The 17,971-nt window shown below is 57.4% G+C and overlaps 1 protein-coding gene across 1 annotated transcript in view; it reads left to right on the top strand.

The window, feature by feature from the left end:
* The window catches only part of FAT1 (FAT atypical cadherin 1), a 58,851-nt gene that overhangs the window by 20,064 nt on the left and 20,816 nt on the right, over positions 1–17,971 (top strand). Inside the window, exons 3-10 of the mRNA XM_038754942.1 lie at positions 651–959; positions 3,284–3,345; positions 5,590–5,904; positions 6,943–7,153; positions 10,863–11,002; positions 11,354–11,629; positions 12,008–12,218; positions 13,250–17,335. Of these exons, the coding sequence (XP_038610870.1) occupies positions 651–959; positions 3,284–3,345; positions 5,590–5,904; positions 6,943–7,153; positions 10,863–11,002; positions 11,354–11,629; positions 12,008–12,218; positions 13,250–17,335 (5,610 nt within the window). The remainder of the gene's footprint in view (positions 1–650; positions 960–3,283; positions 3,346–5,589; positions 5,905–6,942; positions 7,154–10,862; positions 11,003–11,353; positions 11,630–12,007; positions 12,219–13,249; positions 17,336–17,971) is intronic.

Genomic DNA, 17,971 nt, shown 5'->3' with positions numbered 1-17,971 from the left:
TAGGGATGTCTGTGGCTCTGGGTCCTGGCTGTTCCTGGTCCTGGCCTAGCCAGTGGTGGAGGGGGGGCTGGTGATCTTGGGTCCTGGCTGTTCCTCGTCCTGGCCCACCCAGTGATGGTGCAGGGGGACTGGTGGCCCCGGCTCCTGGTTGTTTCTAGTCCTGGCCCAGCCAGTGGCTGGGGGACTGGTGGCCTTGGGTCCTGGTGGATTCCGGTCATAGGCCAATCAGTGGTGGAGGAGCTGGTAGCCTTGGACCCCGACTGTTCCTGGTCCTGGCCCAGCCAGGAGTAGTGCCAGAGGACTGTTGGCCTTGGGTTCTGGCTGTTCCTAATCCTGGCCCAGCCAGTGGCTGGGTGACTGGTGGCTTTGCGTCCTGGTGCAGTCTTCTAGACTGTGAACCCGTTGTTGGGTAGGGACTGTCTCTATGTGTTGCTGAATTGTACTTTCCAAGAGCTTAGGCCAGTGCTTTGCACACAGTAAGCACTCAATAAATACGATTGAGTGAACGAATGAATGAATGGTGGCTTCCGGTCCTGGCCCAGTCAGTGGTGTGACTGGTGGGCTTGGGTCCTGGTGGTTCCTCGTCCTGACCCAGCCGGCGAAAGGGGGTGGCCGGTGACTCAAGGTCTAATGGAGTTTCCTCCCCCCAGGTACCATCGAGACGGCAGTCCAGCTGGACCGCGAGACCATGCCACACTACTGGCTGACCGTTTACGCTACGGACCAGGGCGCGACCCCCCTGTCATCCTTTACCGAGGTGTACATCGAGGTGGAGGATGTGAACGATAATGCCCCGTTGACCACGCAGCCCGTCTACCACCCCGCCATCCCGGAGAACTCACCCAAGGACGTGTCCGTCGTGCAGATCGAGGCCTCCGATCCCGACGCTGGTGACCAGCTCACCTTCAGGATCACCAGTGGAAACCCTCAGGGCTTCTTTGCCATCCACCCCAAAACAGGTATGGGTTGGCAGCCCCACCGGTGTGTACGTGTCTGTGTAGAACCCATAGGTACATGCGTAGATAGACTGGCCCACGTGCCTCTGTGTGTGTGTGTGTGTGTGTGTGTGTGTGTGTGTGTGTGTCCTGGAGCAGGGTGCCAGGACACTGTGGGACTCCAAATAGAAAGTCTGTCCTGGTCCGATCTCGAGCTGTGGGGCTGGGCCAGTCACCCAAGCATCTCTATCTGTGATGCCTAGAGTTCAGTTCTTCTGTTTCCAGACCCCTCCACCTTCACTTTCATTTTCCGTGGTGCTCTTTGTCCAGCTGTGCCATGCCCTCCATGGGGCAGCTCAGATACCACCCTGCCCACTGACCCTTGCACAGTCCTGCCCTGATGGTTGCTCCAGAGCCTGGCAACGGTGTCCCCTGGAAATCCTCTAGCCAGTGTGGGCAGGTGATCTCCAGTTTGGTCAGCCTTCTGATGCCGTGACCATGTCCACTGAGGAAGTGGAGGGAGGGCACAGTGAGGAGGGGCATCGAGTCCAGGTCCATCCAAGCCATGTGAGGGGAATGTGGACCCTCTGAGGCCGCAGGGGCCTAGCTGCCAGGCGGGGGTCGTGGCCTCTGCTATAAGCCCTTAGTACAGTGCTCTGCACACAGTAAGCGCTCAATAAATACGATTGCATGAATGAATGAATGAATTTGCTGGGGGTACTTCCTGAGGGAAAAACCTGTCCACCCGGAAGTGTGAGAAGGGATGCAATCCGGAAAACCTTGTACCAGGTGCCAGCTTTGTACAGAGCAGTGTCCTGGGCACTTGCTGTATGTAGATCACTGCATTGGGTGTCTGCTGTGTGTAGGGCACTGTCCTGGGTGCCTCCTGGGTACAGAGCACTGTCTTGGGGGCTTGGGACACTACAGTGAATTGAATGTCCCAGCCCCCTCCCTGGAAAGAAGGGCTGCAATCAGACCAACTGACTCCTCCATCCCCAGAGCTTTCAGGGGAATGTTTTCAGAGCTTTCAGGGGCCCAAGGGACACCTTGCCACCACCAACCACTGCACAGGAGGCCATAGCGATGCCAGCACTGCCAGCACCGTCACACTCAGGCCAGCCATTCTTGCTTTCTGTCCCCCACCTGGTGCCGGAACCCACTACCCACCCCTCCCGCACAGTGTTTCCTGCGGCCGCCCACAGCCAGGCCTCAGCCAGGGGAAACAGGAAGCCCTTGGGCCGTTAATAACTTCCAGGGACTTCCGATGGCTCCGCTGTGGCCATAGGGAAGGCCTTTGGGAGCCCTGTGTTGGGAGGGTGCATGGGGGGCTGCTGGAGGAGTGGTGAGGGGTGGGCGCTCTGCACCCAGCTGGCAACCAGTATGTGTTGATGATGCTGATTTAGGGTCCTGAGTCCTGCAGGGAATGGCAGCCTCGAGTTTATCATTCCTTCCCAGGGCAATCAGCCTGGTTCTGTGCTCTCTGTAGCAGAGAGGCAGCTTCCGGTAGATTGAATCAGACGGTCCGTGGGGTTGGCTTATATGGCAGTGGGGGAGAGGACTCCTGCTTTGTGCCCCCCATCCCACAGAGCCAAACAGAGTGGGCTAGTCTGGTGGCCGGACAGGAAAGTCGACCATCTGGAAACCTCCTTCCCTCCTCCCCCCTTGTCCCTGGACCCCTATTTTTTCCCCTCCCTGTGTGGACAGTAGTAAAGATAAATTTCACCATTGAGTCTTCAAGTAGATTGCGAGAGATTTTGCCGATTTCTACTCTAAAAATACCACATCCTCATCTGGACTGGAAGGGAAACACCAGGTCTGCAGAGCGCTGGACTGGGCACCTGTTGTGTGTAGAGTAATGTATTGGGCAACTGCTGTGAGCACAGCACTGTACTGGGCACCTGCTGTGTGCAGAAGCAGCATGGTGTAGTGGATAGAGCACAGACCTAGGAGAGTCAGAAGGTCATGGGTTCTAATCCCAGCTCTGCCACTTGTCTGCTGTGTGACCTTGGGCAAGTCACTTCACTTCTCTGTGCCTCAGTTACCTCATCTGTAAAATGGGGATTGAGGCTGTAAGCCCATGTGGGACAAGGGATAGTGTCCAATCTGATTTGCTTGTATCCACCCCAGCCCTTAGTACAGTGCCTGGCACATAGTGCTTAACAAATACCATAATTATTATTAATTGTTATTATTACTGGGCCCCTGCTGTTTGCAGAGCATTGTCCTTAGCAAGAAATCAAATATTTTGAACAGTGGTTTCCCCCCTGCCCTGGTTCCCAGAAGCACATGCACAGAGAGTTTCCTTGCATTTGCCATTTGAGATTGACGAGTTTTCTTCTCGTTCTCAGGTCTGATCACCACCACGTCAAGAAAGCTAGACCGAGAGCAACAAGAAGAGCACATCCTGGAGGTGAGTGTCTGCTCAGGGTCGTCGCCACCACCGGTGGTCTAGACCTGGGTTGAACAGTTCTGTCAGTCTCCACCTGGGAAACATTTGATCTCACCCCTTAGGAGCTTGAGTCCCTCACTCACCGTAGAGGTTCATTCATTCATTCAATTGTATTTATTGAGCACTTACTGTGTGCAGAGCACTGTACTAAGTGCTTGGGAAGTACAAGTTGGCAACATATAGAGACCCAGCAGTGGGCTCACAGTCTAGAAGGTTCCGCCTGATGCTCTGCTGCCATGTGGATAGAATGTGAGGAAGAATTTGGGGCACTGTGGAAATTGACTCTAAAAGGACCCAGCTCTGCAAGGCTAGAGAATGTTGTTTCAGACAGATGACAGGATCTGTGGGAGCCCTGTTATCGGTCCTTCATTTGCATTTCAAAGGGAACCAACTGCAAGTATTTAAAATTTGTTGTTTACCAGAAACTGATTTTAAGTGGTGCAAATCCTGTGATACTAATGACCCCTAATGACTAATGACACAAGTGAAATCCAAAGTTCAAACTGTCAGACAGTCTGTCCTATAATAATAATAATGATGGTATTTGTTAAGTGCTTACTATGTGCCAAGCATTGTTCTAAGCACTGAGCACTTTTCTAAGCGCACTCAGTCACACAAGCAGCCCCCCCATCCGTCCCTCCCCGGGGTGGGTGGAAGGCTGCCCGGACACTGACCAGAAGGCCCAGCTTGACGGTGTCCATGGGCTGCCAGAAGGGCCATGTGAACTGGTGCTTCTACAGGGCCTTCATGACCACCTTGTGCAGATACACTTGGCCTGCCACTGGGAGAGCCCAGAACAGCTCCACTCCTACAAGCCAGAAGGGAAACAAGCTCTCTAAGTCCTTCGTCTCCCCCAACCTTCCAGAAGGGTGACCCCATGACACAGCCTTGCCCTGTTAAACTGTTTCTGAAGCCTCTCTCCCATGGGACTGAAGTTTCCCCGGGCTACATGGGTGAAGCCTGGGGATTGAGCTGGGAAGGAGGGGTATATGGTGGCCTGTGGGGGTGGTGAACTGGACAGCCCATCCCCACATTTCACAAGCAGGCACAGAGTCATCCCACCCCCAGCCACACACCCCTCTGGTTCCCAGAGCACGGCTTCAGCCTGGAACTGGGAAGGAAGTTGGGAAAGTGGTCCTCCGGCGGCCTCCTCGGGTACCTACTTCTTCCCAGCGGCCCCCTTTTTTTTTATAATGGCATTTATTAAGCGCTTACTATGTGCAAAGCACTTTTCTAAGCGCTGGGGAAGTTACAAGGTGATCAGGTTGTCCCACGGGGGTGCTCACTGTCCTAATCCCCATTTTACAGATGAGGTAACTGAAGCCCAGAGAAGTTAAGTGACTTGCCCAAAGTCACACAGCTGACAATTGGCTGAGCCGGGATTTGAACCCGTGACCTCTGACTCCAAAGCCCGTGCTCTTTCCACTGAGCCATGCTGCTTCTCCTTTTCTGTGCCCAAGGATGGTCGTTCTGAGAGGAGATAGGGTTTCTGCACCGCAGGCCTAGGGGAGGGAAGATGAGGCAGGGGCAGAACTACTGCCACCCCTCGTGGGCTTCCTTGCACCGCTCACTAGCCGGCCCAGCACCTGGCAGAGGAAGATGACTCGTGGCAGTGCAGCCCTCAGGGGGTGGGGAGTCTAGTTGGGGGCATGCCAGTCAGGCCAGGCTACAGCCAGGCTGGTGAGGGTCTCACACCAGGCTTCTTCTCCTCAGGCCCAGCCTCTCCCCAAGTTGGGGAAACACCCCAGGGTGTTTGAGAGTGTGAGCCCACTCACATTTTGTAGACTGTGAGCCCACTGTTAGGTAGGGACTGTCTCTATATGTTGCCAACTTGTACTTCCCAAGCGCTTAGTACAGTGTTCTGCACACAGTAAGCGCTCAATAAATACGATTGATTGATTGACTGATTGATTGAGAGGTGAAAATTCACACAGAAAGAAAGTCCCAGTGATCACCTCCTGGGGTGTTTCACCAAGGGAGTGCATCCAGGGGTGAGCTGGTGTGCAGTCTGTGCACAGCACTGTGCTGATTACTCTGTGCTCTATGCCAAGCACTGTTGCTGCATGCCAGGGTGAAATCAGGTCAAAAGTGGGGAATGGTGACCTAGTTCCCTCTTGTGATACCCCAGCCGCTTCTGTGGCCCAAGATGTCTTCGCTGGGTCTGGAGTTGGGGGGCAGTTCCCACCTGGCCACTTGCTCCCATAGGTGATGGTCGCAGACAGTGGGAGCCCCCAGCTGACCTCGGTGGCCAGGGTCATAGTGAAAGTTCTGGACGAGAATGATCACAAGCCGCAGTTCCTGCAGAAGTTCTACACGATCCAGCTTCCGGAGCGAGAGCGCAGCATGAGGCGGGTGCCTGTGTATCGGGTCATCGCTGCCGACCGGGACGCCGGGGCCAATGCTGAGATCTCTTATAGCATCGAGGCGGGCAATGAGCATGGCAAGTTCTTCATCGAGCCCAGGACTGGCCTTGTCTCCTCCGAGAAGGCTTCAGTAGCTGGGGAGTACGACATCCTTACGGTGAGCAGAGGGTGCCTCAGCCCCTTATATGCCTGTCTTCCCCAGCCCTCCCACCCCTTCTCCAGTGGGCCTGTCTGTCCTGTCCCCGGCTTGTCCACCCCACCCCCAGTGGGGCTGTCTGCCCTGCCCCCGGCCTGTCCACCTGTCCCCTACCACCCTGCTCCTTCTCCAGCTCAGCCCGCACCCTCCGCTTCTCTGCCGCTAATCTCCTCACTGTGCCTCGTTCTAGCCTGTCCCGCTGTCGACCCCCGGCCCACGTCCTCCCCCTGGCCTGGAATGCCCCTCCTCACATCCGCCAAGCTAGCTCTCTTCCTCCCTTCAAAGCCCTACTGAGAGCTCACCTCCTCCAGGAGGCCTTTCCAGACTGAGCCCCCTCCTTCTTCTCCCCCTCCTTCCCCTCCCCACCCCCCGCCTTACCTCCTTCCCCTCCCCACAGTACCTGTATATATGTATATGTTTGTACGTATTTATTACTCTATTTTATTTGTACATATTTGTTCTATTTATTTTATTTTGTTAATATGTTTTGTTTTGTTGTCTGTCTCCCCCTTCTAGACTGTGAGCTCGCTGTTGGGTAGGGACCATCCCTATATGTTGCCAATTTGTACTTCCCAAGCGCTTAGTATAGTGCTCTGCACACAGTAAGCGCTCAATAAATACGATTGAATGAATGAATGAATTCCCACCCCAAGCCAACTCTGTTATATTGTACTCTCCCAAGCACTTAGTACAGTGCTCTGCCCATAGTTAAGCACTCAGTAAATACCATTGATTATGATCCCCAGTGGGTCTGACTCCCCTGCCCCAAGTCTGTCCCATGCTCAAATGCTAAATGCTCAGTAAATACCATTGATGATGAGGATTTCTGGTGGGCCTGACTATCCAGCCCCCAGCCTGTCTGGCCCACCTACCGTGGGCCTGTCCACCCTGCTCTGCAGTCCTGTGGTGGGCCTCTCCTCTCTGCCCTGGTGGGCCTAAAGTTTCCTCCCTAATGTGTCCCTAACCCTTTCCTGCCCATGTCTGTCTCCTGCTCCACAGATCAGAGCTGTGGACAACGGGCGGCCACAGAGTACGTCCACGACGCGGCTCCACATCGAGTGGACTGCCAGGCCGCAGCCGTCAGCCGAGCCCCTGTCCTTTGAGGAGCCGGAATTCTCCTTCACCGTCATGGAGAGTGACCCCGTCTCGCACATGATTGGTGTGATTACGGTCGAGCCCCCAAGGACCCCGCTGTGGTTCGACATTGTCGGTGAGCAGTGCTGCTGGTCACTGAGAGGCCCGTCCCGAGGTTGGGGGTGGGACTGGGGGAGGGCAGAGGAGTGGCCATGGGCTGATGATGGTCTGAGGACCTGAGGCCTGGCCTGGCTCTGCCAGGCATGTCGTACGTCTCGGGACTATGCGGTCCCTGGGCCTCAGTTCCTCTTCTGTAAATATTGATCCCTGTCCCCTCTCCATCCATCACAAAGATGCTTTAGGGCAAATGGGGTGGTCGATGTGGACGTGCTGGGGAGAATAGAAAGCACTTGACCAGTTCCCAAGGTGATAGTGAGGATGTGACCCTGAGGCCTCCTGTGGGCCCCGGACCCCCTGGGATCTCGCCATTCTACCTGGGATACTGCTACCAGGAGAGGGAACTTGTCATATGAACCCGGCGAGGCCTGTTAGAATTGCTTCCCAAAAGACAGAATGCCGTGGGTCAGAGCTCCCGAAGTCCTGAGTGTGTTGCAGTCCGATGGTCCAAGACCTTGTGATCTGAGACCCTGTGGAGAGACTGTTCCTACTCCTATCCAGACCTACCCCTGTTCCTACTCCTGTTCCAGACCTACTCCTCTCAGGGCCAGCGGGACTCTGCTCCAGGCCAGATTGACTTTGCTCCAGGCAGGGCATTTTTTTTAGAGGCCCTTCCCTAGACTGGTGGGGCAGGTTGTCCCCAGAGCAGCTGTGACCCATTGGAGTCAGGGGCATGACCATGGGACCAGCGGTAGAGGGACGTCCTGTTTCTTCCTCCTTGCCCCCAGCCCCCTTTCCTTCCTTGCCCCCAGAGCTCCAGAAAGAGTCTGGCAGCGCTGGCTAGGAAAATACTGTGTGAGAGGGCTTCCTGTCCCCCTCTGCCTGGAACCTTCCCCAAATCAATTCATCAGTGGTTTTGTTGAGCACTTACTGTGTGCACAGCATTAGACAAAGTGCTTGGGAGAAGACAGTATGATAGAGTTGGTAGACACAATCTGTGCCCTCATGGAGTTTACAGAGTTGTTGGTGGGAGCAAAGATTAAAATAAATGACAAGTAGGGAAGGGGCAGAGTAGAGGGATAAGTACAAAAATGAGAAGCAGTGTGGCCTAGTAGATAGAGCATAGGGCTGGGAGTGAGAAGTACCTGGGTTCTAATCCCAGCTCTTCCACTTGTCTGCTCTGTGACCTTGGGCAAGTTACTTCACTTCTCTGGGCCTCAGTTACCTTATCTGTAAAATGCAAATTAAGACTGTGAGCCCAGTGTTGGGCAAGGACTGTGTCCAACCTGATTACCTCGTATCTACCCCACTGCTTTGAATAGTGCCTGGCACAGAGTAAGTTCTTAACAAATACCATAAAATAAAGAGGGAGTTCCAGGCCAGAGGGAGGACGGGGAGGGGGGGGAATCAATGACAGGATAGATGAGATCACACTACAGTGAGTAGTTTGGTGTGAGATGAGTGAAGTGAGCTAGCTGGAGTGTAGTGGGAGAGGAGCAAGGATAGGTAGTGGAGAAAGCTGACTGAAGTGCCTTAAAGCCAAAGGTAAGGAGTTTCTGTTTGATGCCAAGGTGGATGGGAAAACACTGGTGGTTTATGAGGAGTGGGGAGACATGAACTGAACATGGTTTTTAGAAAAATTATCTGAGCACCAGAGTGAAGTATTGACTGCAGTGGGGAGACACTGGAGGCAGGGTGGTTGGTGAGGAGGCTCATTCATTCAGTCATATTTATTGAGCACTTACTGTGTGCAGAGCACTGTACTAAGCGCTTGATGCAGTAGTTGAGGCGGGATACGAGAAGTGCTTAGTCCAGTGTGTTAGCAGCTGGGATAGAGCAAAGGAGCAGAGTCTTGAGATGCTGTGAAGGTAGAACTGACAGGATTTGGTGACATAAGGTTGGATGAGAGAAATGAGTTGAGGATACTGCCAAGGTTACAGGCTCGTGAGACAGGGAGGATAGCGATGTTGTTTACAGTGATAAGAGAATCTGGAGGAAGACAGGGTTTGGGAGGAAAGAAGAGGAGTTCTATTTTGGGCATGTTAAGTTTAAAGTATTGGTGGGATATCCAAATAGAGATGTCCTGAAGGCAGAAGGAAATGAGAGACTGCAAAGAAGATGTAGATTTGGGAATCATGTGCGTAGAGATGGTACTTTAAACTGTGGAAGCAAATGAATTCTCCAAGGGAGTGGGCTTCTCAGTTCTGCCCACTTCCTTGAGGATTGGACTGTCTACCCCCTCTGTCCCTCCTCTCCCTGTCCCCTCAGTCCCTCTCCATGCCCCCATGCTGTAATGGCCCTCCACCAGCCCAGTCTGGGCTGTGCCCTCTGGGGGTGTTGCCAGGAGAGGAGCTGTCATGGGAGACATTTTGCATCTCTTTGATGGCCCTCACCCCGGACCCGGCTGCCAAGGCAGATACCGCACGATCCTGCCATCCACCGGCCCAGCTCTCATGGAGCATTCGGGCCCAGGAGCCTCAGCTCGTGTCTTCCCAGTCCTTCCAAATGGGCATGCCTCCATGATGATTCTTCCCCCTCTGGGCACCTCCTGACCCCAGCCCCCATGGTGGTCCTTCCATTCTCGTACGTGTCCCCTCCATGCCCAGACATGCCTCTACTGTGGCCCCTTGCGGTGGTCCCCCTGCACCCCACCTAACTGTAGCCCTTCCATGCCTGGACATCCCGACAGTGACCCCCATGACCCTGGCTCGGCAGCCCCGAGAAAAGGATGCTGGTGCCTCTGGTTGTGACTCGTGGCTATCAGGCACCTGGCACCGCTACTCTCTGCCCCCAGGCCCCAGGGTGGGCTAGGCTGGCCTGCCTGGTGGAGGGACAAGGGAGGGCACAGGTCATGGATGAGCCTCCTTCTCTCCTTCCTCCTTCTACTCCTCCCCCCCCCCCCCATAATGCCACAGACACACACACTCACCCTGTCACACATACACACCATACATATCCACCCTCCACCCCACTACACACACTACATACACTACACACACACTCAACACTCATGTGCGCACACACACACTCTTCCACACACACTCCTTCATATGCCCATGATGAGTCCAGTGCCCCTGAGCTGCCAGGGAACCCAGTGTGAAGGTGCAGATGGTGACAGATTTCTACCCACGGCTCTGACTTTTAGACTGTGAGCCCACTGTTGGGTAGGGACTGTCTGTATATGTTGCCAACTTGTACTTCCCAAGCACTTAGTACAGTGCTCTGCACACAGTAAGCGCTCAATAAATATGATTGATTGATTGATTGATTGACTCTTCCATCCAAGCCCAGCTCCTTTCTCCTTCAGCAAAGCCTCAGAGACTCAGTGTTAGAATGTGTGTGAGTGTGTGTGTGTACACACATATGTGATGAAGGCCACTGGGGGCCATTAGAGAAGCAGCGTGGCTCAGTGGAAAGAGCGCAGGCTTGGGAGCCAGAGGTCACGGGTTCTAATCCCGGCTCTGCCACTTGTCAGCTGTGTGACTTTGGGCAAGTCACTTAATTTCTCTGGGCCTCAGTTACCTTATCTATAAAATGGGGATTAAGACTGTGAGCCCCAAGTGGGACAACCTGGTTACCTGGTATCCCCCCTCAGTGCTTAGAACAGTGCTTTGCACATAGTAAGCGCTTAACAAATGCCATTATTATTATTATTATTATTGGTGGGCCCTGGTCTAAGTATGCCCCACTGTCTATTCATGCTTGTCCGGTCACTGTTGCGGGCACAGGGGGCGATGCCGAAAGCCGCTTTGACGTGGACAAGAGCACGGGCACAGTCATCGTGGCCCGGCCACTTGATGCGGAGAAGAAATCCCTCTACAACTTGACGGTGGAGGCGACCGATGGCACAACCACCATCGCCGTCCAGGTACCAGGCCACGGGGAATTGGGGGGACCCCACAGGCACAGGTCTGTCACAACCCTGAGCTGACATTTCTGGGTCCCTGACTTAAAGTGCCAAGGACCTTAGGGCCTGGGCCCCTGAGATTTCCCAGATGTCTGTGGGGGCCTTCCAGTGGGGCATCCGCTTCCCAGTCCTGAAATCCTGGGCAGGGGTGGGAGCCTTGCCCCTGTTGGGTAGAGTCCTGTTCCTGGGGACAGGGGGAAAGCTGCCGCTACTGTGGGGAGGGGGCCGGCAACACGCCCTGTGAGCCAGTGGGGTGTTTCCCCCCCCGCAACCCAGGCCCTAAGTGGTGAGCCACCCCGTTCATCCTCACAGGTGTCTATCCGCGTCATCGACACCAACGAGCATAGGCCGCAGTTCTCCTCCCCGCGGTACGAGGTGGCCATCCCCGAGGATGTGGCACCAGAAGCCGAGCTCCTGCGGGTGCACGCGGTGGATGGGGATGAGAAGAACAGGCTGGTCTACACTCTGCAGAGCAGCACCCACCCTGCCAGCCTCAAGCTGTTCCGCCTCGACCCCGCCACCGGCGCCCTGCACGTGGCTGAGACCCTGGACCATGAGGCCTTCCGCCAGCACGTGCTCACTGTCATGGTGAGCCGCCGTCACCTTCCTCCTGCAGCCCGCCTCCCTGCCGCTGCCACCCTTCTCCTGCAGCCTCCTTCACCCTCCGCCGCCTCCCTGCTCCTGCTGTACTTTCCAAGCGCTTAGTACAGTGCTCTGCACACAGTAAGCGCTCAATAAATGCAGTTGAATGAATGAAAATGAATGCAGCCTCTCCCCCGCCACCTCCCTCCTCCTGCAGCTTCCTCCCCCGCAGCTGCCACCCTCTCCCTCCAGCCTCCCCTGCACTGCCACCCTCTTCCTCCAGCCTCCCCCGCCGCCACCCTCCTCCTGCAGCCTCCTCCCCTCCACTGCTACCCCCCCCCCGCCCACTACGCTGTGCCAACGAAGACACACCAATGCTTACAGGTCCGAGACCAGGATGTCCCCGTCAAGCGCAACTTTGCCCGGATCGTGGTGGACGTCATCGACGCCAACGATCACGCACCCTGGTTCACCAGCGCCTCTTACGAGGGCCAGGTCTACGAGTCGGCCGCGGTGGGATCCGAGGTGCTCCAGATCACCGCCATCGACCGGGACCAAGGGGAGAACGCCGAGGTCCGGTACTCGATCGAGTCAGGTATACCACTGCTGCCGCTGCTTCCCCACACCTGGGGCTCCTCCCTGCCCCTCGGTGCCACTTTTTCCGTGGGCTGCTCCCAGGGGATGAACCCCAGGTCACCATTACCAAGTAGCAGATGGGTGGTGGCAGTGACACAGCAGTAATGGTGGTGGTGATCACTCCTCCCCAACCGCTTCCTTTTTGGGAAGTGTCTCATGTAATCGATCATTCGACTCAATCAACCTTATTTATTGAGTGCTTTCTGTGCACAGGGCACTATACAAGCACTTGGGAGAGTACAGTAAAACAGAGTTGGCAGACAAGTTCCCGGTTCACAGCGAACTTGTAAAGGCAAAGAGTTGGGGCCAGATTCCCGTGGCAACTTCAGGGAGGGTCTCAGCAATGAGAACTGCAGCCTGGGGGCCTAAACGGGATGGGGAGAGGGAGTTCCCAGAGGGTATAGGAATTTCCAAAAAACAGGGGAAGCTGGCCATAGAAACAAAGCCATCTCCTTTCCGTAAAGGAAATTCTATCCAAAGGAGTCTTGCTGGGAATGTGCCCACCAGAGGCAAGCCTGGGTTGTTCCTTGGCCTTTTGGGAAGTGGGAATGGGGGTGGGGTGCAGTGATGGCATTGGCGAGAGAGTTCTAACCCCCTCCTACACCCTCAGACTGGAAGAAGCTGCGTAATACTAGATTCTGGCCGCTTCCTGGCCACTACCTCTGCAACAGGTCAATGAGTGAAGTGTTGGGGAGGCCAGAGTGTATGCCAGGGATTATTTTCTGGATCAGAAATGCGTGGAAAGACGATGGAATTTACCATTTCTCACATATATGCGCACATACACACACAAAATGCACGGTGAACGGCAGTACCGTTTTTCTCCTTTTGAATTTGGATATCTGCTCTGCCAATCAGTCAGACTGAAGCCTTGATTCCCTCTGCCCCTCTCCCCATCTGCTTCCCTCCCCTGCTGGGAGGGAAGACAAGGCCTTGCTCCTGCTGCCCCCACCCACCCCCATTTGCTCATTTGGCTCTGTCCCATTCCAGGCAACGTGGGGAACGCCTTCACCATTGACCCCATCCTGGGCTCATTGCGGACAGCCAGAGAGCTGGACCAGAGACGGCACAGGGAATACATGCTGGTGGTGCGGGCTGTCGACCGGGGCCTCCCACCGCTCAGCGCAGAGACCACTGCACATGTCCTGGTCACGCTCTCGGATGACGACGCCCCGCGCTTCTCTGCTGGGGAATACGCCGGCGAGGTCAGCGAGGCAGCCCCTGCCGGCACCCCTGTGGCCGAGGTCATGGCCTCCAGCCGGTCAGCTGTGTTCTACGAGCTGAGCGGTGGCAATGAGGGCGACGTCTTCTCTGTGAACCCACACTCGGGGGTCATCACCACCCGGAAGGGCCTGGACTTTGAGGTGCGGGCCTCCTACGCTCTGGAGGTGCGGGCCACCAACATGGCTGGTCAGGAGGCCCAGGCCATGGTCCGTGTGCGGCTCCGGGACGAGAATGACCATGCACCAGTCTTCCCACGGGCTGGCTACACTGGGCTGGTCAGTGAGGCGGCGGGTCCCGGCAGCCTGGTCCTGACAGAAGATGGCACCCCGCTTGTGGTGCGGGCAGTGGATGCAGACTCCGGCGCCAATGCCATGCTGAGCTACCACATAGTCGAGGCCCCCGCACGGGGCTTCTTTACCATCGACACCCGCACAGGCGCTGTGCGCACCAGTGCTGGCCTGGACTATGAGCACACCGCCATGATCCAATTCACTGTCCAGGCACAGGATGCGGGTAGCCCACGCCTGGAAACCAAACACCCCGCCCACGTCATTGTCCGCATGGTGGACGTCAACGACTGCCCCCCCGTATTCTCCCACCCTCTCTACGAGGCCTTGCTCCTGTTGCCCACCTACCCGGACGTCCAGGTCCTGACTCTCAGCGCCACGGATGCCGATGCTGCTGCCTCTGCCCCGCTGGCATACGCCATCGCTGATGGCAACACAGGCCAGGCCTTCCACCTGGATGGGCGCTCTGGGGTGCTCATTGTACGGAATGCCACAGGACTTCGGAGCCGGTACGAGCTGACGGTCCGGGTCTCGGATGGCCGCTTCTCTGACACCACAGTGGTCCGGGTCCTCGTCCGCCAAGGCCCCGTGGGTCCGCTGCATTTCAGCCAGTTATCCTACAAGGCCACGGTCCTGGAGAACAGCACTGAACCCCGGGACGTGGTCATGGTGACGCTTCCCGGACGCCCGATCAACGAGCCCCTGATCTTCCGCATCCTCAACCCAGATGACCGGTTCCGGCTGGGTCCCACATCTGGGGTGCTGTCCACCACCGGGGTCCCGTTCGACCGGGAGCAACAGGCGGCCTTCGACGTGGTGGTGGAGGTGGCAGAGGCAGGCGGGGAGCCAGAGGCGGAGCCGGAACCCGGGGCAGCCCGGGCCCAGGTGCTAGTTCGAGTGGCAGTGGAAGATGTGAATGACAACGCACCCACCTTTCTTCACCTCCCGTACTCAGCCTCCGTGAGCGTGGACGCCCAGGTCGGCCACCCAGTCCGGATGGTGACAGCCGTGGACCGCGACACGGGCAGGAATGGCCAGGTACGCTACTCCCTGCGGGGGCACGGGGAGCACTTCCGGATCGGGCCAGTCGGCGAGATCACCCTGGCCCGGGAGCTCGGCCCAGACGCCCTGGGCCGAGAGTTCCGGCTGACCGTGGTAGCTGAGGACGGTGGGGACCCAGCGCTCTCGGCTGAGGCAGTCGTGCGTATCGCCGTGGTCGGTGGGGCCGCGCCCATCTTCGAGCAGCCGTTCTACCGGGCAGAGGTGCCCGAGGATGCCCTGCCACGCAGCCTGGTGGTGCACCTGCGGGCCAGCACCCCCGAAGGCCTCAGGGTCAGCTACCGCATTGTGGATGGGGATCCCCTTGGCCAGTTCGATGCCGATTTCCACACAGGCACTCTGCACGTCGCTGCCCCCCTTGACTTTGAGGCACACCCAGCCTACAAGCTGACCGTGCGGGCCACCGACTCGTTAACCGGTGCCCATGCAGATGTCTTCGTGGACATTGTGGTGGGAGATGTCAACGACAACCCCCCCCGTTTCAACCAGATGGCCTATGCCGCCACCCTGTCCGAGGCTGCAGCCATAGGGACCCCCGTGGTCTGGATCCAGGCGGCTGACGCTGACCTGGAGTCTGGCCGGGGCCTCACTTACCACCTGGATGCTGGCTCAGACGATGACCTCTTCCTCTTGGACCGGAACAGTGGTGCTATCACGCTGGCGGGGCCACTGGACTATGAACGGGCCCGGGAGCACCAGCTCCTGGTCCGGGCAGTGGACGGAGGCCGACCCCCTCTCAGCGCCGAGGTGCTGGTGACCGTGACTGTGACCAACCTCAATGACCACCTGCCGCTCTTCGACCAGCCACTGTACGAGGCCACAGTTGGGGAGCTGGCTGCCCCAGGCCACCTGGTGACCCGTGTGGCAGCTGTCGATGCAGATGGGCCTGGCCTGCTCGAATATGCCATTGTGGCGGGTAACGGGAGCAGACTCTTCTCCATGGACACCACCTCGGGTGTGATAACACTGGCCGGGCGGCTCCCCACGCCGCCGCCCCCCACCTTTGAGCTGAATGTGTCTGTGTCCGACGGGGTATTCCGCAGTGAGACCCGGGTCCGTGTGGCTGTAACCGGGGCCAATCAGCACGCGCCCACCTTTGCACAGAGCGAGCTTGAGGCGGAGCTGGCGGAGAGTGCACCGGCCGGTACTCTGGTGGCCACAGCAGAGGCGACAGACAGGGACGTGGGACCCTATGGCCTCCTGGCCTATTCCATCGTGAATTCTTTTGCCGCCGCCCGCTTCCGGGTGGATGTCCGTGGAAGGCTCTTCACCATCCAGGAGCTGGACCGCGAGAACCCATCCGAGAGAGTGGTCCCGGTGCGCTTGATGGCCCGCGACGGCGGTGGCCGGGCGGCCTTCTGTACGGTCAGCGTGATCTTGACCGACATCAACGACCACGCACCCCGTTTCCGCACGGCTGTCTATGAGGCAGATGTGGGTGCTGGGACCCCTCAGGGCAGGCCGGTCTTCACGGTGCTGGCTACGGATGCCGACGAGGGCTCCAACGCAGATGTCACCTACTCCCTGGAGGCGGATGCGGCCCGGGCCCGGGAGCTCCTGGCCATCGACCCGCGACTGGGCGTCATCTCTGTCCGAGAGAGCTTGGTAGGCCTGGATGGCCAGGTCTTATCCTTCTCGGTCCAGGCACGGGATGGAGGCTCACCCCCTCTGGCCACCACTGTCCCCGTCCGCGTCCGGGTCCTGCCTCCGGATGTGAGGCCGCCCCACTTCACCGAGCCCTTCTATTCCTTTGCCGTGCCAGAAGACCTGCCGCTTGGATCGGAGATCGGAACACTCCGTGCCGACCTGGGCGGAGCGGCCCTGGACTATAGCTTGGACTGGGGTCCCGCCGGCCAGGACAATGACCCCGGCGAGGTCTTTGCCGTGGACCGGCGCAGCGGGCGGCTGACGCTGCTGCGCAGCCTGGACCACGAGGCCGCCAGATGGTACCAGCTGACTGTAAGGGCGCGGGGCCGTCATCGGGGCCACGAGGTCACGGCCTCAGTGGACGTGAGCATCCGGGTCGGTGACGTGAATGACAACAGCCCCGTGCCTGAGGCCGACCCATATGCTGCATCCGTGGCAGAGAACCGGCCAGTCGGCAGCCCAGTGGTCCAGGTGCGGGCTAGCGACCCGGACTTGGGCCCTAATGGCCAGGTGCAGTATGCTCTGGACCCGGCTCAGGACCGGGTGGTGCTGGAGGCCTTTGCTGTCCATCCGGACTCAGGCTGGTTGACCACACTCCGGGAGTTGGACCGCGAGGAGCGGGCAACGTTCCGGGTCTTGGTGGTAGCCTCAGACTGTGGTGAGAGGGTGCAGCGGTCCACCACAGCCACGGTGGAGGTCACGGTCGCCGACGAGAATGACAACCCGCCCCGCTTCTCCGCAGAGGTCTACAAGGGTACAGTGAGCGAGGCCGACCCTCCTGGCGGTGTGGTTGCCGTGCTGAGCTCCTCCGACGCCGACGCTGACGAGATGAACCGTCGAGTGACCTACTACATCACAGGTAGGGGCGGTGGCGGGCGGGTGGGTCCGGACAGATGGAGACAGGTGGGGAGGGATTCCCTGCTGCCCTGATACTGCATGTTTTGGGGTGTCTAGGGGCCTCCGGCCTATCCTCCCCAGGAGGTGGGGAAGGGGAGAGTCAGTCAGTTGTATTTACTGAGCACTTACTATGTGTAGAGCACTGTACTAAGCTCTTGGGAGAGTACAGTATAACAATATAACAAACACATTCCCTGCCCACGAGCTTACAGTTTAGAGAGTTGTGCCCTCCTTAAATCCTGAGGGCCACAGCACAAGAGGAATCCTTGAGGCCTGTAGGCAGCTTATGCTCAGAGCCCTTTCTTGACTTTCTAGGTTCATTCATTCATTCAATCGTATTTATTGAGCACTTACTGTGTGCAGAGCACTGTACTAAGCACTTGGGGAGTATAAGTTGGCAACATAGATTAGTGAGTACAGGCGGTTGCTAGGATATGCTGAGCTCCTGCTGGACACCCAGCACTCTGGTCATCATGCGGGAGAGCCCTGTAGAGTTGAGGGCTTTAGTCCCTGGGCAGGAAGAGCTGGGAGACCTATGGGGGAAGTGGACAGGGGCTGGCCGGGAGAGGCAGTGGGAGCAGGTGAGCCCTGGGGCCAG

This window comes from Tachyglossus aculeatus, chromosome 12 (assembly GCF_015852505.1).
Source record: "Tachyglossus aculeatus isolate mTacAcu1 chromosome 12, mTacAcu1.pri, whole genome shotgun sequence".
Classification (NCBI taxonomy): Eukaryota; Metazoa; Chordata; class Mammalia; order Monotremata; family Tachyglossidae; genus Tachyglossus; species Tachyglossus aculeatus.
This window is presented reverse-complemented; position numbering and strand designations above follow the sequence as displayed.